A 25,075-nucleotide genomic window follows, 5' to 3' on the forward strand; every position below is an offset into this window, starting at 1 on the left:
CTGAGGAGCAAAGGGAAGATCTAGATTTGCAAGCCCCACTATCATGTCCTACTTAAGGAAATGTAGGGAAGACTTGCTCCAGGCTATTAAACAATGTTGCTCGAAGCTGAATGCATGGGCTAGGTTTGATAAACTCATGCAGAATAAAGGGGACCATCCAGCCACATTCATTGATCATCTCTCAGAAATGGCAGAATCAACATTGGATCTAGAGGCTAATAGTGAGGAGTCTTCTAGTCACGTGAGAAGGCAGTTTTTGAGGGGCTGCACACCTCACTTGAAGAACTTTTTCAAACACTATTTCCCTAAATATGACATTGTCAGTCTGATAGGACTATGTGAAATTGCTAGTTACCTCCATGATAATCATTCAGAATAGCATAATCATTAATGCAAGACTTAAAAGATAAATTAGAAGTAACAGAGAAAAATCTAAGAGAAAAGGAGATAGAGGAAATCAAGAAACTAAACATGGTTAGAGCCTACACAAAATCCAGTTATAAACCAAAATCAGTGCAGAAAGAAACTTTTCTGCCACAAGAGAGGACACCTTATAAAAGATTGTTTTTTGAAGAAGAAATATGAAGTCAATGACAACAAGACTACACAAAATAGATACAAAAAACAAAATTCCACTTGCTGTTCTCATTGTAAGCTAAAATCCACAAAGCAAGCATATGATTTAGAAGAGATGCAAAACACCATTAAAACTGGAGCCAAAACTAAGTATTCAGACATGGTTAGGAAAGAATTGTGAAGCCAGACCTATAGTGTATGTAATTTGATACATGGAGATAGAAGAAATAGTGAAAAAGAGGTTGCTGTTAAAATTAGGAGGAAAAAGATGAGAAACAATGAAAAATTGGTGCAAGAAAATGAATCTGTGAGTGATAGCACATGCAATAAATCAAGAGTTAAGTATCTCTCTACTTCTCCCTTACCTTTCCCTCTCTTTACTACTACTACTACTACTACTACTACTACTACTACTTTGATTTAATAAAGTTATTAATCTGCTATCAGCCTTGTTATTTTAATTATTACAACCTAAAAAACTAGAATGGGCCAAATAAAAAAAGAAATGTGAAATCTCAAGAAAGGGAATAACTCCCTAAAAATTAGAACTGAGCAAATGGAATCTAATAGCTCATTGAGGTATCGGGAAACAATAAGGTAAAAGCAAAAGGATGAAAAAAATAGATTAAAATCTGAAATACTTCACTGGAAAAAAAAACAATTAACCTGGAAAATAGCTTCATGAGAGACAATCAAAGAGTCACTGGGATATCTGAAAGCTATGATCTGTAAATCTTGAAATTTCTCAGACTTATGAATATTAAAAATTTCCACATTTGAGGAATCCTCCATTGGAACAAATTCCCTACTGGAAACATTCCCCATTTTGATGTGAGAACTCGCCAGGATCAGAAATGGGAGGACCTCTACTCTACCTGTACTTAAGACTGCTTTAGGGGAGAAAACTCCTTGCTAAACAATGAAAGTACTTGGACCCATGCTTATAGTAAGGCAAGGAGTTCTTTGAGCCATGCCTGTTTTTTAGAATTGATACAATGGGATGCTAGGTACCTAAAAAGGTCGGGCAGGTTTTCTCTTAATGAGATTAGTCGACTCAGCTGTGTCTTCTCTGGTTCAGACTTACTGAGGGGATTAGTTGACACAGCAGCATTTTCTCTGGTTCAGACTTACTGAGGAGATTAGTCAACTTAGCAGGAATTCAGATGGGCTGTGCTTTAGGAAACATCTACGGTGATTGGTAGATGGAAGAACTTAGGGGAGGTGACATAGGAAAAAAAACCCTATATAAGAAAAGGAATCTCTGGAGCAAGGGAGGCTTGGAGATCCTTAGAGGCTTGGAGATAGGATCCTTGGATATAGATCCTCTTGGAGGAGGCCCTTTGAAGACTCTCTTGAGAAGAAGTCCCGTGGGAGGCTGACTCTGGCTGGAACTCCCTCTGGGGAGACTCTGTTCCCCAGACACCCTTGCTTAAAACAAATCTTGTGGTGAGTGATGAAAAACTGACTGATTCTCTCTCTCTTAAGACTCAGGTCTAGGCCATGTTGGCTTAAGGCCCTTCATACTTATTTTCTTTTTCTCTCTTTCCTTTAATTACTCATTGTATTATTAATTAAAATCTCTATAAAACCCAGTTGACTTGGGTATATTGAATAATTGGAAATATATTCCCTGGCGACCACCTTATATTTGATTTAAAAACCAAGACACTGTAGTGAAACATATTTTCAGAGGTCAAATTTACTCGCCCTCTCTTATATCTATCATAATTTATATCTTCCACCATTTCAACTCACTACAGTTTACAACATCAACCATTTTTATTATTACAGTTTAGGCATCCACTCTTTTAAATATAACAAATTATGCCATACACTAATTTAATTATAACAGATAAAAAAAAAAGAGACTGAAAACCACACTACAAGAAATTATTAGGGAAAACTTCACTGATCTCCTCAACCAGGACGTAAAAATAGAAGTTGAAAGAATCAGTTGATTACCTTCTGAACAAAACATACCTGAACTGTTATTGTGAAATTAAAAACTCCCAGATTGTCCATTGGGCTCCCTGAACTCCCTCAGACCCCTGGCCTTTTACAAAGTTCTCTTGCACTCATGGCTTCCTCCATGTGAATTCTATTCCTTCGAAACCAAGAATCACATACTCAGATAAACTGACCATAATCCTCTGGGGAAGGAAGAAAGAAGTTAGGAATGTAATATTTAATGAAATAGAAGACCTCCAGGCATTCCTAACAAAAAACCAGAACTCAAAAGAAAATCTAATAAACAAATTTGCCATTCAAGAGAAACAAAAAGATAAACTGAAAATTTAATGATTTAAGTAAAATTTAATTGAGTACCCACCTTCCTGGGAAGGTAATAATTAAGAATATTAGATATTGATAGTAAGATGTGATATCTAAGATAAGATATCTATGATACTTGAGATATTTAAGAATTTATCACTAATAGGAAAGTAAGGCAAACATATAGAAAGAAAGAAGGGAACAAGTAAAATAGGATGGATTAATATGCGAAAAAAAATCAAAGGGATAGAGGGACACATAGGAAGGTAAGAAAAAGAGAGATAGAAGGATAAATTATCTCACATTAAGAGGCACATAAGGGTCTATATAATGGAGGAGAAGATGTGAGGTCTGTTGGGCAACACTTGAACTCTACTCTCCATCAGAATTAGCTCAAAGAGGAAAGGACACGCACACACAACCAACTATAGATACTTACTTTACCCTATGTGAAAGTGAGAGGGAAAGGAGAATAAGAGTCAGGGGGATTATAAGGATCGAGGAACAGGGAATAAGGAAGGGTTTGTAATAAGGAATGGAGGAGGTAAGGGACAGAGGGAATATGGAAACTGGTGAGGTAAAAGGAGAGGTACCCACTGGAGCTGAGAGATGATCTTTGTAATTCCCTCACATTCAACCCAAAAGAAAAAACCTTTACCCCTGGGTAAAGGTTAAGGATGATAGAATCAGTGTCTCAATGAATAGTCTTCTTTAAGGCTTGACTGGTATTTGAAACCCCAGAAGTCCCCTTGTCTAGCAGACAGACTGTCAGTCTTGGCTTTAGTTTTTAGCCAAGGCCAAATGGCTAGCCTAGCCCAAAGCCCTCTCTTTCTTTGTTCTTCATTCAATTTGAATCTGACTGCATGTTTCTATTTTAAAAGGTGGTTTAATAATTCTAGTAATAAGAGAAAGGGGATAGGGTTGTGGCAATAGGAGACCCTACAGATTTTCTTTGCTTCTTCTTCAGTTGAGCCAGAATGGCTCAGCTTCAGCTTATCTATCTTCTTTTCCTCTAGTCACTGTCTCTACCCTAACTAAACAAATGGCAAGAGTCCTTCCTGGGAAGGCCAAGGGATGGAAAGGATCTTCAAGGTGACCCCCCGAAGTTAAGGGATCAGCCCCTTTTAGCAGCTGTTGTTGTTTGGTTCTTCTCCTAATGGATGCTCTCAAACATACAGGAATCTTCTCTCTTCTTCTGAGCAAGGGAAATGGGGGCAAGGATTTTCTACAGTTTGGGATCTAGAGCTCAAGGTCCTTGCACCTCACTCAACTGAGTTCAGAGGGCAAAGACCCTTTATTTTTAGCAATTTCTCCCACAATCTTCTCTCACTCCAATTGTCATTCCCCTTCCTGTCACATTCCAAATGACGGCTGCTCAATCTCAGTGGGCAGAAATACAAAAGCTTGATTCTCAGTTTTCCTTTCCACAGGATGAACAAAAAAGGATGGCAAATTGCAAAAGGCAGTGGTCAGAAGCAAAACATTTGTAAACAGGGAAAGGCCTAAAGGGAGAGAGAGAGAGAGAGAGAGAGAGAGAGAGAGAGAGAGAGAGAGAGAGAGAGAGAAGGGTAAACAGTGGGGAAACAAGATGGAGGGAAACACAGAGTAATCATAACTATGAACATGAATGGTATAAACTCACCCATGAAATGGAAAAAGGATAGCAGAGTGGATTAACCCAAATCCCATGATATGTTGTGTACAAGAGACACTTTTAAAGCAAGGACACACACACACACACACACACACACAGAGTAAAAGTAAGGAGCTGGAGCAGAATCTATTTCATTTCAGCCTCACCCCCCCCCCAAAAAGCAGAGGTAGTAATCATGATCTCATTTAAAGCAAAAGTAAACATTGATCTAATCAAAAGAAATAAGGAAGGAAATTATATCTTTATAAGTGACACTATAGAAAATGAAATAATATTAATACCAAGCATATATGCACCAAAGAAAAACTTCCATGAGTTATACAAAGAAATAGATAGTAAAGCTATACTAGCTGTACTAGAAGGGAATCTCAACCTTCCCCTCTCAGAAACAGATAAATCTAGGGGGCAACTGGGTAGGATTGAGAGCCAGGCCTAGAGATGGGAGGTCCTAGACTCAAATCTAGCCTCAGACACTTCCCAGTTGTGTGACCCTGGGCAAGTCACTTGACCCCCATTGCCTAGCCCTTACCACTCTTCTGCCTTGGAGCCAATACATAGTATTGACTCCAAGATGGAAAGTAAGGGTTTAAAAAAAAAGAAATAGATAAATCCAACAAAAAAAGAAAGAATTTAGGAAGAATAAAAATTTTAATATCATAAATCTCTGGAGAAACCTGAATGAGAATAGAAAGATTTTTCTCAGCAATATATGACACCTTCACAAAAATTGACCATGTAATATTAAAACCTTACAACCAAAAGCAGAAATAAATAAATGCATCCCTTTGAAACTATAATGCAATTAAAAATAACTAAAAATGGCAACAGAAAGACTAAAAATTAACTGGAAACTAAATAATCTTATCCTAAATAATAAATGGATCAAAGAACAAATCATAGAAACAATCCATAATTTCATTAAAGAGAATGACAAGAGGAGACAACATAACAAAATTTATGGAGTACAGCCAAAGCTATACTTAGGGGGAAATTTATCTCTCTGAATGCTTCAATAAAATAGAGAAAGATCAGATCAATGAATTGGGAATGCAACTAAAAAAAAGTAGAAAAAGAACAAATTGAAAATCCCCAATTAAACACTAGATTGAAAACCCTAAAAATTAGAGATAAATAAAATTGAAAGAAGACCACTGAACAAATAAATAAGGCAAGAAGCCAGCTTTTTAATCAAATAGATAAAACATTGGTTAATTTGATTTAAAAAAGAAAAGAAAAAAGAAACCAAATCACCAGTATCAAAAATGAAAAAGGTGGGGGGCAGCTGGGTAGCTCAGTGGATTGAGAACGAGGCTTAGAGAGAGGAGGTCCTAGATTCAAATCTGGCCTCAGATACTTCCCAGCTGTGTGACCCTGGACAAGTTACTTAACCCCCATTGCCTAGCCCTTAACCACTCTTCTGCCTTGGAACCAATACATAGTATTGGTTCCAAGACAGAAGGTAAGGGTTTAAAAAAAATGAAGAAGGTGAAATTACAACCAATGAAGATGAAATTAAAGCAATTATTGGGAGTTATTCTGCCCAACTACATGTCAATAAATATGATAATCTAAGTGGAAATTGTTAAAGGGAGATTTTGGAAAGAAATTCTGTAATGCAGTAGTCATGCAAAGCTACATGGAATGCAGAGACTGTGGGGAAGCAAGAGCAAACCTGAGAATCTGAAAGTTAGAATGGTGGGAAGCCAACTGCCAGGAGGGGAGTTGGATCTAGACTCTGGTGCAGAAAGCATCTCCAGTGCCCAGCTCTGACCTCCTGTGAACTTTTAACTTGTTCCAGTGAGAAAACTAGCAAGATCCTGAAGACCATTCAAGGCTTTTACTCTACTGCTATTCTGAGAAGACTAAATCATTAGAGGTGTTGACCAAACTGCTCAGTTTGCCTTTGGGAGGGCTTCTGTCTTACCAGGGTAAACTTGGTTACATCCAGCATCTGATTTCACCTCTATTCTGTTCCTACTCTAAGACTATCTCCTGTGTAGGTTTAGCCTAGATTAGATCAGATGGAAGGGGAAATTTAGATGGAGGGAATAGTTAGTTTAGCTCAACCAAGGATCACAGATACCCTGTGAAGGGTCAGATGCGGGAAAGAGATAGCTTTATTAGTTGTTAAGGAATAATCCTAAACCCACATTCCTAATCCCAACCTCCTTTACAATTTCAATAAACTTTGTTACCTGAAGAAAAAGCAGTCAGATTGATATTTATTAGCCTGAGGCAGAAAGCAGCCATTTTTGTTCTCTAACCCTGAAGAAATTACCTTGCCAGACTGGATTTAGCAAAACCCCAGTCAACCTTTATGTACTTTTCTTTCAAAATAGATGAATATTCACAAAAAATATAAACTTCTCAGGTTAACAAAATAGGAAACAGAATACTTAAACCCATAACAGAAAAAAAATGAGTAAACCATCAAAGGATTCTTAAGAAAAAGGCCCAAAGGTCAGATTGATTCATAACTGAATTCTCTCAAACATTCAAAGAACAATTAATTCCAATACTACACAAACAATTTGGGGAAATTGAGGAAGAAGGAAGTCTTCCAAATTTCTTCTATGACACAAAAAAATGACACTGATACCTAAACCATGAAGAGCTAAAACAGACCTATCTCCCTAATGAATGTTGATGAAATTTTTTTTAATTAAATACTAGCAAAGAAATTAAAGCATTATGTCACAAGCATCATATAGGGTTTTATATCAGGAATGCAAGGATGTTAGGAAAACTATCAGCATATTTGACCATATCAATAACAAAATGACCAGAGCTCATCTGATTCTCAACAGAGTCAGGAAAGTCCTTGACAAAATACAACATCTATTACTTGTAAAATACATTAAAAAACAATGGAATAAAAGAAGCTTTCCTTTAAGTAATAGAAGGTATCCACCTAAAGCCATCAGCAAGTATTGTCTATAATGGGAATAAACTAAAACCCTTCACAAAAAGATCAGAGATGAAGCAAGGATGCCCAATACCACTACTATTTAATATGGTCCTAGAAATTCTCACTTTAGCAATAAAATCAAAAAAGGAAATTGAAGGAATTAGAATAGGTAATGGGGGGGGGGGGGACTATCACTTTCTACAGATAATATGATGGTATACATAGAGAATTGGAAAAATATTAATTGCTCATGTATAGGTCAAGCCAACACAATAAAAATTACAATCCTACCTAAGTTAACTTACCTATTCTGTCATACCAATCAAACTACCCAAAAAAATTATTTCACAGAACTAAAAAAAATAATTACAAAATTCTCCTGGAAAAAAAAAAGGTCAAGAATATCAATGGACTTAATGAAAAAAATATAACAAAAGGAGGCCTAGCTATACCAGATTTCAAACTATATATAAAAAAGTAATTGTCAAAAAAATTTGGTAAATCAACGTTAGAATGTTAGAAAATCAATACATAAAAGTTAAAGACCATAATAACCTAGTGTTCAATAAACCCAAAGCTCCAAGCTACTAGAGGAAGAACTCATTATTTGACAAAAACTGCTGAAAAAATTGGAAAACACTATGAAAAACATCTCATACCATACACCAAGATAAAGTCAAAATGAATACTTGATCTAGAAATAAAGAATGATACTGTAAATTAATTAGGGGAACATGGAAAAGTTTACCTACCAGACTCATGGAAAAGGAAATAATTCATGACTAAACAAGACATAGAGAACACAATGGAAAAAAATGGATAATTTTGATTAAATCAAATAAAAAAAATTTTTCAAAAACAAAAGCAATACAATCCGTATTAGAAGGGAAACAACAAATTGGGGGGAAATTTTTATAGCAAGTGTCTCTGACAAAGGCCTCATTTCTCAACAATATAGAGAACTGAGTCAAATTTATAAGAAAACAAAGCATTCTGCAATTGATAGTCAAAGGATACAAATGGGCAGTTCTCAGGTAAAGAAATTAAAATTTTGTCATCTGAAAAAATGCTCCCAATCATTATGATCAGAGCAATACACAACAAAACAGCTCCAAGATGCCACCTGACACCAATCAGGTTGACTAAAAGCCATCCAAAGTGAATTCCTTCAGCTATTTTGAGTCACCATCTAAACAGTCCCGTAGTAGTCCAAAAACTCTGGATTGGGTTGGGTGACACCCTAAGAGCCATAAGTCTCCTTTTGTGACAGGCTTTCTATGCTAAATATGTCCCTTCCCATTTCTGTCCTTCTCTATCTGGAACATCTCTCTCTGGAAACTTCTGTCTCTCCTGCCTGTACATCCAGGTTTCTTACATTAGCCAATTCTTCGGATCTCCCTATCTATGATATTGAAAATGGAAAAAACATCATAAGATCAGATACTTAGAGGTGGAAGAGAACTTAGAGTTCACAGGTCCAACCTCCTCATTTTACAGATGAATAAAAGAAAACCGAAGGAGGTTCAGCGGCCTGTCACACAACTAACTAATAACAAATCCAAGACTAGAATCCAGGCTGTTGATCTTTTTACTAACCCCATCTAATATGCAAGGATACGAATACCTTTACTAATTGAAATGTTTTAGTTGGAACAAAATATGTTCAAAGGAAACCATTTTGTAATTTATGTCACAGGATTTTAAGGATATTTCAACAATCCTGGAATTGAGATGAGTAGATTAGCCCTGTGGTTTCATTCATATAAGGACCTCTCATGAGGAAACAGATTCTCCTTTTATTTTTTTAAAAAACCCTTACCTTCCGCCTTGGAGTCAACACTGTGTATTGGCTCCAAGGCAGAAGAGTGGTCAGGGCTAGGCAATGGGGGTCAAGTGACTTGCCCAGGGTCACACAGCTGGGAAGTGTCTGAGGTCACATTTGAACCCAGGATCTCCCATCTCTGGGTCTGACTCTCAATCCACTGAGCTACCCAGCTGCCCCCAGGGAACACATTCTCCTTTTAATTGGTACTTGTTCTCCAATTTGTGAGCCTTAGAGAATTGGATCCTGAATTCAGGGCACTGAAAGGTGGAGGGGTTTTTGTTGTTTTTGTTTTTATCACTTACCATCTCAAGGAAGTGGGAGTGAGGAGAGAGTAAGAGAATTTGAAACAAAGTGTTAGAAAATGAATGCTTAAAACGGTTATTGGGGAGAAAATAGTGGAGAAAGGTTAGGTGCGTTTCCTAGGGTGACTCCATCAGTACATGTAAGAAGCAAGACTTGAACCAGGTCTTCCTGAATCCAGGGCAAAGTGTCTCTGCACTTTCCCAAGCCATCTCTCATGTCAAGATTACTCATCTTTAAAAGATAAAGACAAAAGATTACTCACATCCATAGTTTTCTTATACTGCATCTGTTTTTGTTTGTGCATATTATCCATCAAAACTTCTATCTGTGGAGGTAACAGCAAAAACACAACAATCACAAAAGGAAAAGGAAGACAGAAATTAGTATAGCAAAAGTATCTCCGCCCTTCTTTTCTCAAATCAAAAAGATGCTTTACAAATCATCTTGCCAATGCCAACCCTGTTCCTTTTCAATTCTAAAGTATTAGGATAAGGGGACATGGCTGGGGATGGAGACTCTAAATGAACATCCGAGTGCAAACAACAACATGGAAATGGGTTCTGATCAAGGACACAAATAATACCCAATGAAATTGCACATTGGCTGCAGGAAGGGTGGGTGGAGGGGAGGGAGAGAAATAAAGTGAGTATTGTAACCAAAAAAAAATTTTTTTTAAATAAAGTATTAGGATTGGGGGGCAGCTGGGTAGCTCAGTGGATTGAGTCAGGTCTAGACACAGGAGGTCCTGGATTCAAATCTGGCCTCAGACACTTCCCAACTGTGTGACTCTGGGCAATTCACTTAACCACTCTTCTGCCTTGGAGCCAATACATGGTATTTATTCCAAGGAATAACGTAAGGGTTTAAATAAAAAATAAAAATTTTTAAAAATCAAGTATTAGGATAGGAAAGAACTATGAGGAGTTACCCAGGTCTCATCTGTACTCAGAAGTAATGTCACACTTAAATCTCCCTGACTAGATCTTTTTCTTATAGGTAAAAATTTACAGGGAAGAAAATTCTGCAAATGTCCAGGGCCCTTGCATCCAATTTCTGACAAAGAACCCATCTCTTGTTCCCAGTGCTCCTATATTTCCTGAAGGCACCACCCCACTCTCAGCTCCCCAAGTGTGAAATCCCAACATCCCCTTCCACTCCTCCTCCTCCACCCACAATGAGCTGCTAAGTCCTATTGATTCTGCCACAAGTATCTCCTCCTGCATCTTTCCTCTCCTCACAATTCATGCTGCACTCAGTCCAGGTTCAGGTTCCCATCTCCTCTCCCTTGTTTTATTGTAATAGTCTCCTTACTAACTTGAAAAAAACTTTGATTTTGCAATCAGAGGACTTGGGTTCAAATCGCTTTACCATTTTTCCCCAGCATATATTTTGGGCATGTTATTTAACCTTTCCAGGTCTTAGTTTCCTCAAAGCTAAAATGAGATTAGTCTAGATGACCTACTAGACTGAAAATGTACCATCCTGTGATCCTAGAAGTGGATAATCCAACTACTGTTCTTTTCCCTTCTCATTGGTGCTTTCAAACATGTGCCAAAATAATCTTCCTAATGCTAGTCCTCTGTTTGAGAACCATCAGGGACTCCCCAATGCCCATAGGATAAAATAAAAATTCCTTAACCTGGCATCCAAGATCCTCCACAATTTAACTCTGAACTACTTATCTGGCTGGCCTTTTTTGTTTATACCATCCCCACTTCAGACAATCACTCAGTTGACACACATTTATTAAGCACCTACCATGGGGCAAATATCACACTAGGGACTTAGGAATATAAAGACAAAAAAAATCCTATGGTCAGGAAGTTTATGATCTATTAGGGGAAGAGGCAACTAGATGGCTCAATGGATAAGAGAGCCAGGCCAGGACACTGGAAATCCTGGTTCAAATCTAGTCTCAGATACTTCCTAGCTTTATGACCCTGGGCAAGTCACTTAACTCCCATTGTCTAGCTCTTACCACTCTTCTGCCTTGGAACAAATATTGATTCTAAGATGGAAGGTAAGGGTTTTTTTAAAAAGGAAATGGAAGAAGAGAACTAAGCTCATTATGTGTATAATTTTGTTATCAAAAAATACCTTGGGGCAGCTAGGTGGCTCAGTGGATTAAGAGTCAGGCCTAGAGATGCGAGGTCTTGGGTTCAAACCTGGCCTCAGACAATCTCTAGCTGTGTGACTCTGGACAAGTCACTTAATCCCCATTTCCTAGCCTTTACTATTTTTCTACCTCTGAACCAAGACCCAGTATCTATTCTAAAACAAGAGATAAAGACTTAAAAAGGGAAAAAAGGAAAACCTTTACTACTTAAGGTATGGAGTTTTAGAGAAAAAAAAATTCCAAATTGGTTACAAACCTTGACCCAACTAGCAGTCTACCTCCCCATGTCAAGTTTGCCTGTTTTGTGCTCTAGATTCCAGAAGCGTTCATTTCTCCCACACAAGGGGGAATCTTACGCTCGATTGTGTTGATCCTGGAATGGCTCTTAATCTGTTCACACCTAGTCTATTTCTGCTACCACTCTGGAAAGTCCAAGATTTCTCCCTAAGACTTGATGCTATTATTTCAGCCAGAATTTCTTTAGATAGAACCACTGTCCGTGGGTTTGTCTTTTTTCCACGCTCTAGAAAAAGGAAAGATCCATATTTGTCTTCCTCACACAATGACTAGTTTGGTTTTAGAGCTAAAGGAGCAAACATTTCCCTCTATGGCCTATTTTCCAGGAAGTAAAAGAAAAAGCATTTTTAAAAAGAGAAGTTAACATTGACTCATTTTTTCTCCAAAGAGCGTTCATAACAAAAGGATAAGAGGTATCTGAACAAGGAAGTGGTATAAGCAAAAATCTATTGTGACATGAGTAGTTATGTAATTTAAAAATAAACTTTGGACTTTCCAAAGAAGACACAAAAGATTTACTCTCCCATTCCAAGAGGGAATTTATGAAAGTTAATTCATGAAGAAGTGGCATATTATATCAAGGGCACTTTGGGGCCTCCCCTAGAGGTAGAGCATTTGGTGTTTGTCATGTTTAAGGAGAGGAAGTCCAGATGGCTTGCAAAATTGACAGTACTTTGTCAGAAATGACTAAGGACTAGGTAAGGGTGGAGGGCCTGGAAACAAATAACCTGAAACATTTAAAGAGGAGGATGAGCCATAGCATTTTCTCCTAGAATCAAGATGGCTCTGTTGCTAATAGGAAAACTTAACCTTTTTCCTTTGTATTTTCTGCTTTTCCCTGAATTCTTCCATCTTCCTGGCTTCTTCTCGTAGCGTTTGTGCCAGCTGGAGGTGAGATTGTCCCACGTTGTCTATTTCTGCAAAAGGGAGTGGGGGAGGATAGAATTCAATGTCAACATAAATCTGAATCTGACTTTCTTCATCCATTTATATGAAAATCCTTGACATATTCAATAGCATAATATTCATTCATCATTGGAAAGGAGCAGGGTTTAGAGGAAGAATTCTTAATCTGGGATGCATAGACTTAAGTTTTTTTTTTTTTCATAAGTTATTTCAATATAATTGGTTTCCTTTGTAATCTTTTGTATTTTGTTTTATTAATTTTAAAAAATTATTCTTAAAGGGGTCCATAGACCTTAGGAAATTGTCAAAAGAGTCTATCACAAGATACATAAAAGAATGGACATCTGGAGAGGCTTGGGTTTGAATCCTGACGTGTTTATTGACTAACAATATACCTGGGAACAAGTCAACTCAAATTGCACTGTCTGTGCACCTTGCCTGCAGCACACTCACTCCTCCTTCTGCCTTTTGATATCTCTGATTTCCTTGTAGACCCCACTCAAGCACAACTTTCCACATGAAGCTTTTCCTAGTCTCTTCTCCCCTTTCTCCACTGCTCATAGTTCCTATCCTTCCCTCCAAAAATTACCTCTGTCCACTTTGGATATATGTTATTATAATGTGTATGTTTTCTCCTCTGATGGAAAAGTTTCCTGAGGTCAGACTTTCTGATTTAACAATATTGCTAATTGTGTTATCATTTTAAAATAACAATATTATTTTTAGCTGTTATTAAGTAATGGATGGCTAAACGGCACAGAGGACAGAGTGCCTAACCTGGAGTCAGGAAGATTCACCTTCCTGAGTTCAAATTTGGCCTCACTTAACCCTGTTTGCCTGAGCTCCTCATCCCTAAAATGAGTTGGAAAAGGAAATGGGAAACCACTCCAATATCTCTGCCAAGAAAACCCCAAACAGTCACAAAGAATCAGACATGACTGGAAAATGATTGAACAATATCATTATTAATATCTATGCTAAGCACTTTACAAATGTTATCTCATTTTATCCTCACAACAATCTTGGGAGGAAAGTACTATTATTATCCTTTATTTCAAAATTAAGAAACCAGGGCAAACAGAGCTAAGTGATTTCCCTAGGGTCACACAGCTAGTAAGTGGTTGAAAACAGATTTGAATTCAAGTCTTCCTGACTCCAAGTCCAACACTCTGTGAACCATGGCTCCATCTTACTACTCCCAGCTTGCTAGCAAAAAGTCTGTCTCATAAAATGGCACTTAGAAAAGCTTGTTGATTGATTGTTGTCAAAATGCCCTCCTCACATATCAGTTATAACTCCCCTAAAAGGACTCAACACATCCAGGGAAGAAAGCATTAGGTACTGAGTTTCATAAATGAAAACTTTATGAAAGAGAGTTGGAAGGGATCCTAGAATCAGTCTAGTCCCATCCTCTGATTTTATAGCTGAAGACCCTGGCAGACAAAGAAGGTCAAAGACTTATCACAAGGCTTGTCGGTAGCAGAATCAGTACCAGAACCCAAACTAACTCCCAGCTGGCAGTGCCTTTCAGCACACCATCAGATGGTATGGATTGAATGAAAACCAATAAGCAATTATTATGTGCCTGCTGTGGGTAAAGTACACTAGAGCTGAGGATTCAAAGACAAAATAAAAAGCAGTCCTTACATTCAGGGACCTTATATACACTGAGGGAAAGCCACATTACATAGATAAGTAAAAATAAGATTATTTAGAGAGAGAGAGAAAGAGAGAGAGAGAGAGAGAGAGAGAGAGAGAGAGAGAGAGAGAGAGAGAGAGAGAGAGAGAGAGATGGAGAGAGAGAGAGAGACAGAGAGAGAGACAGAGAGAGAGACAGAGACAGAGACAGAGACAGAGACAGAGACAGAGACAGAGACAGAGACAGAGACAGAGACAGAGAGACAGAGACAGAGAGACAGAGACAGAGAGAGAGGGAGAGCTCTAACAACTAGAAGAGTCAAGAAAAGCTTCCTTAGGCAATTTGGAACTATGCCCAAAGGGCGATAAATGACTGTCTGCCCTTTGATCCAGCCATAGCACTGCTGGGTTTGTACCCCAAAGAGATAAGGAAAAAGATTTGTACAAGAATATTCATAGCTGCACTCTTTGTGGTGGCAAAAAACTGGAAAATGAGGGGGTGTCCATTGATTGGGGAATGGCTGAACAAATTGTGGTACATGTTGGTGATGGAATCCTATTGTGCTAAAAGGAATAATGAACTGGAGGGATTCCATAGGAACTGGAATGACCTCCAGGAACTGATGCAGAGTGAGAGGAGCAGAACCAGGAGAACATTGTACACAGAGACTGATACGCTGTGGTATAATCGAACATAATGGACTTCTCTACTAGCAGCAATGCAATGATCCAGGACAATTCTGAGGGACTTATGAGAAAGAATGCTGTCTATATCCAGAGAAAGAACTGTGGGAGCAGAAACACAGAAGAAAACCAACTGCTTGATCACATGGGTTGATGGGAACATGACTATGGATATAGACTCTGAATGATCACCCCAGTGCAATTGTCAATAATGTGGAAATAGGTCTTGATGAATGACCAAGTAAAACCCAGTGGAATTGCACATCAGCTACAGGAGGGAGGTGGGGGGAGGGGAAGGAAAGAACATGAATCTTGTAACCATGGGAAAATATTCTAAATTAATTAATTATATATTTTTTTTCAAAAAATGAGAATTCTGAAAAGCATATGCAAAATCTGTCATATGTAATTAATAAAAAATAGGATAGCCATCCAATGGGAAAAAAAGAAAGGCTTCCTTCTTGTGGAAGATGGCATCTGATGTTTTATATATATATACATAAAGTCAAATATGATGGTGGGCCACTGAGTGGGCCACCCTCATAAATTAAGATCACTCACAAATGTATGGTGACTTATTCAAAGCCCCATAGCATGTAAATGTCAGCTGAAAACAGAATCCAGATTTGATTCTTCTCATCACACTCAATTCTCAGTGGTAAAGTCCTAAATTTCATTTACACTCTTACAATGAAAATATAGTCCAGAGACAGAAACCATTATGAGAGGCTTCTTACTTTGTTTTCTCCATGCCTTCTAGGTGTGTTGATTAAGACAAAAATGGCTACATCAGAAAGAAACCCATCCCTCAGCCCACAAAGAATTAGAAAAGAGGAACAGCCCCAGGGGACCAAACAATAAGAATTGGTTAATTCACAGGAGTAGCTTTAAAAGTGTGAGAAATGGCTACTTCTTTTTTTTTTTAATCCTTACTTTCCATCTTAGAATCATTTCTGAGTATTGATTCCAAGCAGAAGAGCAGCAAGGGCTAAGCACTTGCCCAAGGTCACATAGCTAAGAAGTGTCTGAGGCCAGATTTGAGCCCAGGATCTCTCATCTTCATAATCCCATGAAGTTAGTATTATTAATATTTAGGCATTATCTTCATTTTTAAGAGAGGGAACTGAGGTTCAGAGAATGGCCACGGACACAAGTAAGTATATTGTTGTTATTCAGTCATGTCCAGCTCTTCATGACCCTGAGGACCACAATTTCTTGGCAAAGATACAGGAGTGGTTTGCCATTTCTTTCTACAGTGGATTGACAGAGGTTAAGTGACTCACCTAGAGTCACAATGCTAGTATATATCTGAGGCTGGATTTGAATTCAGATTTTCCTGACTCCAGGTTCAGTGCTTTATCCCCTGAGCCGCCCAGCTACCTCCGTAGTACATATAAAGGCTGAATTATTCTTTTAAAAAATAAATTAAATAATGGGGGGGGGGGAGAAAACATGTAGAAATTTGTTACTGAAATAAAATAAAGATAAAATTTAATTTTTTTTTAGAAAGCTGAATTAGAACCCAGGCTCTGGGATTCTAATTTAGGACACTTTCTGCTGTAATACTTTGTCTCTCATTAAATAGACAGACCATAAACTCCTTGAAAATAGGAACTAGTTCATTTTTGGTTTTCTATCTCCAACACATAGCACATTTTTCTGGCACATAGCATGTTTCTTAATTGATTGTCAGGTTAAATATTTGCTAAATGAACAAATGAAGAGAAACTCTTGCGAGTTGCCCAGCTCTCTTGGAATCACAGATCCAGAGGAATTCTGCTGTTTTTTTTTTGGGGGGGGGGGGGGTTTGCCACCTCACAAGTCCTCCAGTCTTTAGACTTTCACTAGTCTGACTGTAAAAGAGAACAAGCTTAAACATTTCCACTTACGCTGCTTGAAGACATCCAAGGCCCTCTTCATGGTGCTAAAAAAGAAACAAGGGTCTGATTACAGTTTTGGACAGGACCAAACCATGTTGTCCCATAAACTTCCCACAGGGGTTCCCCTCCTTAGGACACAAAGAATTGAATTCTTTTGCTCCCCACTGAATACTAGTAGAACATCATCAGCCTTCATTCTTACTGTGATCTGTGCTTGCTATTTTTTTCCAGTCTTATATTTCTCTGATAACATCCTATTATGAACTTTTATTTTTAAAGACAGAATTAGTACTAAGGGACCTTAAAAAAAAAATCTCTTACCTTCTGTCTTAGAATCAATACTAAGTTTCAATGCCAAGGCAAAAAAAGCAGAAAGGACTAGGAAATGGGGGTTAAGTGACTTGCCCAGGGTCACACAACTAGAAAGTTTTTGATATCAGAATTGAACACAGGTCCTCCTGATTCCTTTTTAAAAAAAATAAAAGATCCCCTCTCTTTGCCAAAATCATGCCCTTGTGACAAAGAATAAAAAAGAAAGGAAAAAATAAAGCACCTAATCAAAACTAATATCAATCACATCAGAAAGTACATGTAATATTCATGCATGTTATTGACCACCTCTGCCAAGAAGGGAGGAATGTGCAAAGTTTAGATATTAAAATGACACATTTGTTTTCCTTTCAAAGTAGTTTCTAGGTGGGAGAGCTCAGTGGCTCAGGGGATAGAGTGCCAGACCTGGAGTCAGAAAGACTCATCTTTGGGGGTTCCAAAGCCTCTTTCTAGCTGTGTGATCGTGGACAAGTCACTTAACCCTGATCGTCTAGCCCTTGGCAAGAAACCTCACTCTTCTGCCTTGGAACTAATACTAAAACAGAAGGTAAGAGTTATTTTTTTAATAACAACAAAAGACAAAGCCTGCTGCACTGCCAAAGTAAGGCCAACCTCTACCTAAAGGAATTCATTAGTGACCTAAGTGCCAGGAATGGGCTTCCCTGAATAGCTAGCTCCCTACCAGCGTAACTTAGACAGGTATCGGGGACATGGAAAGGTCTCTCAGTTGAAGGAGCTGGGGCAGACCTACTGATAGATCCAGTCTCTTCTGGATCTAAAGGTGAAAGAATTTCCTTATCTGGGTGCTAATACTATTTTGTTGTTGGCATATGGCTAGCAGAAGGGAGAAATCACAGTGACATCTTTGTTCTTTTCTCCAGTGGAATCCATCTTTGTTTCATTTGCTAATATTCCCCATTCCTAGGTCATGAGAGCAAACCAGGGCTACAAGGACAGATTGTGAATCCCTCAAAGAGCTCCTGCCCAAGGCCTGCATAAGAAACAGATATAAAGAAAGGAAGTACAAAAGGTCATAGGATGATAGATTTCCAGCAGGAAGGGATTGGAGAGATTATGTACTTTAAACCCTCTCATTGTAAAAATGAGACATCTGAGGCGGAAAGAAAGGAAGGGATTTGGTCAATAGTTAGAAAGCTGGAATTGGAACCTTGGTCCTTGGTCCAAGCTCCCCTTTTATGTGTTGTCTTCCCCCATTACAGTATGAATTCCTTAAGAGTAGAGACCATCTTGTTTTTGTATTCCCAATATTTAACACAGTGACTGGCATATGGTGAGTATTTAATAAATTATCCATCTATCTCTCCATCCACCCATCTATATGACTATCTACCTACTTATCCATCATCTATCTATCTATCTACCTATCTATCTATCTATCTATCTATCTATCTATCCACCTATCTATCTATCTATCTACCTATCTATCTATCTATCTACCTATCTATCTATCTATCTATCTATCCACCTATCTATCTATCTATCCACCTATCTACTGTCTGTCTATCTGTCTTTCTATTTATCTATATCTGTCTATCTGTCTATATCTCTGTCTGTCTATCTGTTTTTCTATCTATATCTATGTCTGTCTATCTCCATCCATCCATCCTTCCATCTATCTATTCATTTATATCTATATCTATCTATCTGTCTGTCTGTCTATATCTACCTGTCTGTCTATCTCCATCCATCCATCCATCCATTCATCATTTAATCTATCTATTTATTTATATCTATATCTATCTGTCTGTCTGTCTGTCTATATCTGTCTGTCTATATCTACCTGTCTGTCTGTCTATCTCCATCCATCCATCCATCCATTCATCATTTAATCTATCTATTTATTTATATCTATATCTATCTATCATCTATGTCTATCTATCTATCACACCCACTATGTGAAGGATGGACTAGAGAGGAGAGAGACTAGAGGCCAGGAGACCAGTTAGGGGATTATTCCAATAGCCTAGAGGGAAAGGTAATGAGAATGTAAAATGGGAGCAGTAGGAGCAGAGAGTAGAGAAATAATGAGAGACATGTTCTGGAAGTCCATTTGGATGTGAGGATTAGGGGTAAGAGAAGACTCAGATAAGACCCACAAGTTTTCAGATGAGAAAAAATGATAAAAATCATGGTACCACCTGCAGAAATAGGGAATTTGATAGGGGTAGTAGATTAGGAAGGAAAGATGATGAGTTATGTCATCATTTTTTCAGTCTATTCTCATATAAATCAATTAAATGCTAGCCTAATGGATTTGCCAAATCAAGGATCTCCTTAAACTTTTCTAGCTTCACTGCATCTTTCTGGGATTCCTTGATAACTGTCCTGAGTCTTTCATTCAACTAAGATTTTTCTGTGTCTAAAATATGTCTTGATATATAATATAGATAATATGTATTATATAGATATATAATATATAATATAATATAGTATAATAATAGAACTTTATAGCTAGAAGGAACCTTAGAAATAACCTAGTTCAAACTCCTTGCTCCCACCCATATTTGTACAGATAAGGACATGGATTGTCACCTTGAGAGGTGCTTTGATTCACCCATTGTCACACATTGCTAACTAGCAATGGAACAAAAATCAGTGTGTTCTGATTTCCAGTCCAGTGCTATTAAATATATCACTGACGACTAACAAATATTATACTCAATACAAAAATTTTCCTTCTACTGGAATTTATTATAAAATGATCTGCTATAATATCTACATCTCTGAATATGCCAGGAGTAGCAAAATGAATTGTTTTTTATACTTAGCCCCATTCATTGTGTCTTTCACATATTACATATTCAATCAATTCTTGTGGTAAAAAAAAGATCATTCTTGGTGAAAATTTGTCAGGTCCACCATACTTTTTTTTTTTTAAACCCTTACCTTCTGTCTTAGAATCAATACTGTGTATTGGCTCCAAGGCAGAAGAGTGGTAAGGGCTAGGCAATGGGGGTCAAGTGACTTGCCCAGGGTCACACAGCTGGGAAGTGTCTGAGGTCAGATTTGAACCTAGGACCTCCCATCTCTAGGACTGGCTCTCAATCCACTGAGCTACCCAGCTGCCCCCCCCCTTTTTTTTTTTACTTTTTTGTTCTAAATCCTGTCTGTCTTGGTGACAACACTGAGAGAAAAAGGCAAGGACTAGGCAAAGGGGGTTAAGTGACTTGCCCAGAGTCACACAGCTAGGAAGTGTCTGAGGCCAGATTTGAACCACTCATCTCTATGCCTGGCTCTCTATCCACTGTGCCACCTAGCTGCCCCATTCACTATACTTTTAATATTTCCAAATAGTGCTTAAGAGGCAGTATAGTATAATGAACCTTGAACTCGAAAAGGCCCTGTATCAACAGATATATACATACATACATATATATATGTATATATATATAAAGTGACTTGTCCAGTTCTACTTCTCACCCATTGTAGCTATGTTACTTCACGTCTCAGAGCCCCAGGTGTGAATCTTAAAATTTCTCAGACTCTACCTTAGAACATTTTTGGTTAAGGCTGCTATCCACTTATTGTAACAATGAAGGTACTTAGTCAGGAATGTAGGTGGGAACTCTAACATTACTCCACCCATACTTAGGCATACTTTAGGGGAAGATAAAGTTGTAAACTCTTGATTGAACAATGAAAAGTCCCCCACCACGTACTTAAAGTGAAGCAGGAACCCTTAAGCTGGGTCTATTTTTAGATCTAATACAAAGGGGTGCTAAGTACCTATGAAGGTCAAATTAATCAGGCAACTTGCAAAGGACAAGATTAGTCTACTCAGGTGTGAATTAAGAATGATCAGTCCTAGGAGAAAATTCTCTTTAAAAGGAGGTCAGAAGACCTCTGAAAAGTAATTCAGTTTTGGAGCTGAATTGGAGGCTGGTCTCTCTCTCCGTGGCTGAGCTAAACTGGAGGGTCTCTGAACACTAGAGTTTTGCTTGGAAGGATCTTGTGGTGAGGGATTAAAGACTGACTGGTCTCTCTTAAGGCTTAAAGCCTAGGCTAGCCTAGGCTTTTTTCCTACTATTCCCTCTTACTCTGTCTCTCTCCCTTTCCTTAATTCCTTAATTTGTATTAATTAACATCTCCATAAAACCCAGCTGACTTGGGTATATTTCATATTTGGGAATTTTTCCCATGGAAACCACTTTATTTTTGATATAAAATCAAGACACAAAAAATTATCTTTACAGTTTGGCAATTCACAGTCATGAAACCATATTTTCACAGTCACAGTTTATGGCAACCACTCTTTTGTCTGTAAAACAGGCAACTCTCTGAAATTATGCTACTACAGAACAGGTGCCAATATGCATTGGCAAAAGTTTTTTCCTCACAAGAAGTTCTCTCTACCAATGAAATCAGCACTCAACACAGGGCCTGGCACATAGTAGGTGCTTAATAAATGTTCACTGATTAATTGAAATCACAGATGAGGTCTAAAAACTTGAAGTAAAAGAGGTGAGTATGTAGGATGGCTTGTGTATAATTTCAGTTAGAGGAAATGAAGACATGGGATTGTGTGCCCAGATAGGCACTGAATCCTCCGAGAGTGACCGGGGATGGTTTCAGGACTTCTTGAAGTGAGGGGGCATAGTATATCTCCCCATATAATGCTACCTCTTACTTCTCCAGGAGGCTCTGGGGGTACCTTTGTTTTTACATTGCTACTGATATGGAATTTATTATTATTTTTCATGAGGGAGGGAAGGAGAGAGAGAGAGAGACAGAGACAGAGAGAGAAAGACATACAGAGAGAGAGAGACAGAGAGAGAGGGGGGAAAGACAGACAGAGACAGAGACAACAACAGAGAGACAGAGACAGAGAGGGGGGGGGGAAGACAGACAGAGACAGAGACAACAACAGAGAGACAGAGACAGAGAGAGGAGAGAGAACTGGGCACCCAGAAGGGCAGGGCTTGGAGCATAAAAGGGGGTGGAGGGAGGGACTAGTGCGGGTCAGGGCTGCTAATGTGGGAAGAGGAAATGGGAGCTGCAATGGGGCCTGGCCCCTCTGGCCACCAGCTAGATTGAGGGAGAGGGGGCATAGGCAAGCAAATGTGGAATTTAGAATAACTCATCAGGACCATTAAGGATTATTTGAAAATAGACATCGTCTTCCTTTTATGATAAAATTTTCATCTTGAACATTGCCATAATAAGTAAGGAACTAACTATTCTCTTTGGCTGATGCTTTATTTCTTTCATTTTTTTAGGTGGAGGGCAAGCACCATCATTAAGAGGAGGCGGCACCAACAGCTTTTGATTCTTCCTTAAGAAGCCCTCAGGGGTCCTTGTTGTGGGCCAATATACTATAAAACAGAGCAGGTGCTCCTGTGTCCCCAGGAGGACTGACCTGAAACCTGGGTGTGGGTCTTGACATCCTACATCTTGGATTTAGTGCTTTTTAGACCCCAATGAACTACCATACCAACTGCCTATACCTGGGGAGGGGGGAAGGGGAATCCCTGAATATGCCTTGATAGGAGAATGTTAAGGGGATCTGTACTTATTTGTAACATTTATTATTTAGCTGAGCCCTCAACCTTGGCCTGTTTTGTTGAATTGGATAATGGATCCCTTTTTCCAAGAATAAGCAAACCACAAAGTGGTACAGTAAAGGCAGCCACTTGGATGCATCACAAATGGAAAGAGTTGGTGGGTTTTGATTGAAATGGGCAGGGTGGGGAAGGATGGGGTAGGAAGGAGAATCTGGTTAACATTGGCAAATGTGGGAAACAAAAAAAGAGGGGAAAGGACATACTTATTCTCACTTTGCCCACAGGGTTTCTTCCGGCAGAGATTGAGCAGATCTTTGCCATACTTTTCTTCAATCACTGCCCTGTGGTGAACAGAAAAGAAGATGCTGTTATTCACAGACCTTAAAGCAGTCTTTTTCAAACTCATAGCCTTAACTATATCAGAGGAAATGTGAATATGCTGTGTGTGTGAATATAATTTAATTCATCTTAAAGTCAATTCAATCCTGGATCTCAACCAACAGTTTTGTTACTACCACTACTACTGTTACTATTACCCAGTCACAAAGTGTATCACCTTAAGGTTTGGGGAGGGTTTTTTTTTTTTGAGATGAATAAATGAATTTTATTTTTTATTGTTTCTTTATGTTTTATTTTATTTTTCTAGATTATATGTAGATACAATTTTATTTTTTTCAGTTACATGTAGAAACAATTTTTGACAATTGTTTTCTGACATTGATTCAGATTTTCTCCCTTTTTTCCCTTCTGTCTCTTCCAAGAGGTGTTAGTCTGATTTAGTTTATACCAGTACTTTCATACAATACATATTTCCATAATGCTCATGTGATAGAAGACATATAGCATATAAACAATAAAAAAATCGCATAAAGGAAATTAAGTAGAAGATGACATGCTTTGATCTGCATTCAAACTCCAACAGTTCCTTCTTTGATTATGGATAGGATTTTCATCATAAGTCACTTGCGGTTTAGATATGATTTTAATAACTGCTTTCTGACATTTTGCAATCCACTTTCTCTCCTTTCTTCCCACCCCTCCCTCCTCGCCAAGACAGCAGGTAATATGATACAGATTTTGCATGTGTTATCATGCAAAATATATTTCCATGTTCATCATGTTATGAAAAAAGACACATGTCACTTATACAAGAGAAAAATTCATGGAAGGAAATAAAATGAAAAATGATATTTTTCAATCTGCATTCAGTCTCCATCTAAATGTAAATCATTATTTTACAAATGTTTACAAACTGTTTCCTTACAATAATCCTTTGGAGTAGATCTGTTTTACAGCTCCACTTTACAGATTAGAAGACTGAAATTTGGAGAAGTTAAGTTATTTGCATGGTGCCATAGGGCAAGTGCTTTACTTGTTTGCCCACAAGAAGCGGCAGAGCTAGAAACCAAAGCCAAGCCTTCTGTGTTCAAGTCCAATTATTCTTCTCTCTAGTAGAACAAAAAAAGGAACTCATAGGGGTTTTTTTTGTCATTTTTTAGTTATCTCTGATTCTTAGTGGCCCCATTTGAGATTTTCTTAGCAAAAGATACTAAAAAATGGTTTGCCATTTTCTTCTCCAGCTCATTATGGTTACTAATATACAAAAGAAGATCCTGGCAGTTAGGAAAATACTTAAAGCCTTCAAATACATCTTAACATTTAATCCTCAATTTATTTTCTAGAGATTGACATTTGATTCACAATCTTTTTTGAGGAAAAAAAGGAGGTTTTGCTCAAGACACTAAGGCTAGACAACAACACAGTAGAAAAAAGATACTTGGAAGTGGAGAGGAGGTGATGTCAAAAGAGATGAACTGAAACTTCATCTTTATGAAACCCACTTCTGGAAAACGTGTAGTACTACTGAAAATTCTCTCGGAAGAGCACTGGAGAATTTGGGGAGTAAGAATGTGTTCAGTGTCAAAGGGAGCAGCATTTCTATGCTTAGCATACTCTTCCCTTGCCTAACTAAATTTCTCCGTTTTGAGAGGCTCAGCCCAATCCCACCCCTTTCAATAAGGCATCTTTGACTACAGCCCAGATTGACTTTCCATCCCTGTGAAGACCTGCAGAACTCATTATCTTTTCTTTTCTAAGCACTCATTTTCTATATCACTTGACTGAATACTTCATTATTTATTGCTTAGATCATTTCATAATATTTC

The 25,075-nt window shown here is 38.1% G+C and overlaps 1 protein-coding gene across 1 annotated transcript in view; it reads right to left on the minus strand.

Annotated features, from left to right (window-relative positions):
* PSTPIP2 (proline-serine-threonine phosphatase interacting protein 2) overlaps positions 1–25,075 on the minus strand; it is a 96,434-nt gene that overhangs the window by 43,269 nt on the left and 28,090 nt on the right. The window contains exons 3-6 of the mRNA XM_007486620.3: positions 23,174–23,251; positions 17,068–17,102; positions 12,761–12,867; positions 9,800–9,862 (exon numbers count right to left, since the gene is read on the minus strand). Of these exons, the coding sequence (XP_007486682.1) occupies positions 9,800–9,862; positions 12,761–12,867; positions 17,068–17,102; positions 23,174–23,251 (283 nt within the window). The remainder of the gene's footprint in view (positions 1–9,799; positions 9,863–12,760; positions 12,868–17,067; positions 17,103–23,173; positions 23,252–25,075) is intronic.

The sequence above is a fragment of the Monodelphis domestica genome, chromosome 3, assembly GCF_027887165.1.
Source record: "Monodelphis domestica isolate mMonDom1 chromosome 3, mMonDom1.pri, whole genome shotgun sequence".
Lineage (NCBI taxonomy): Eukaryota > Metazoa > Chordata > Mammalia > Didelphimorphia > Didelphidae > Monodelphis > Monodelphis domestica.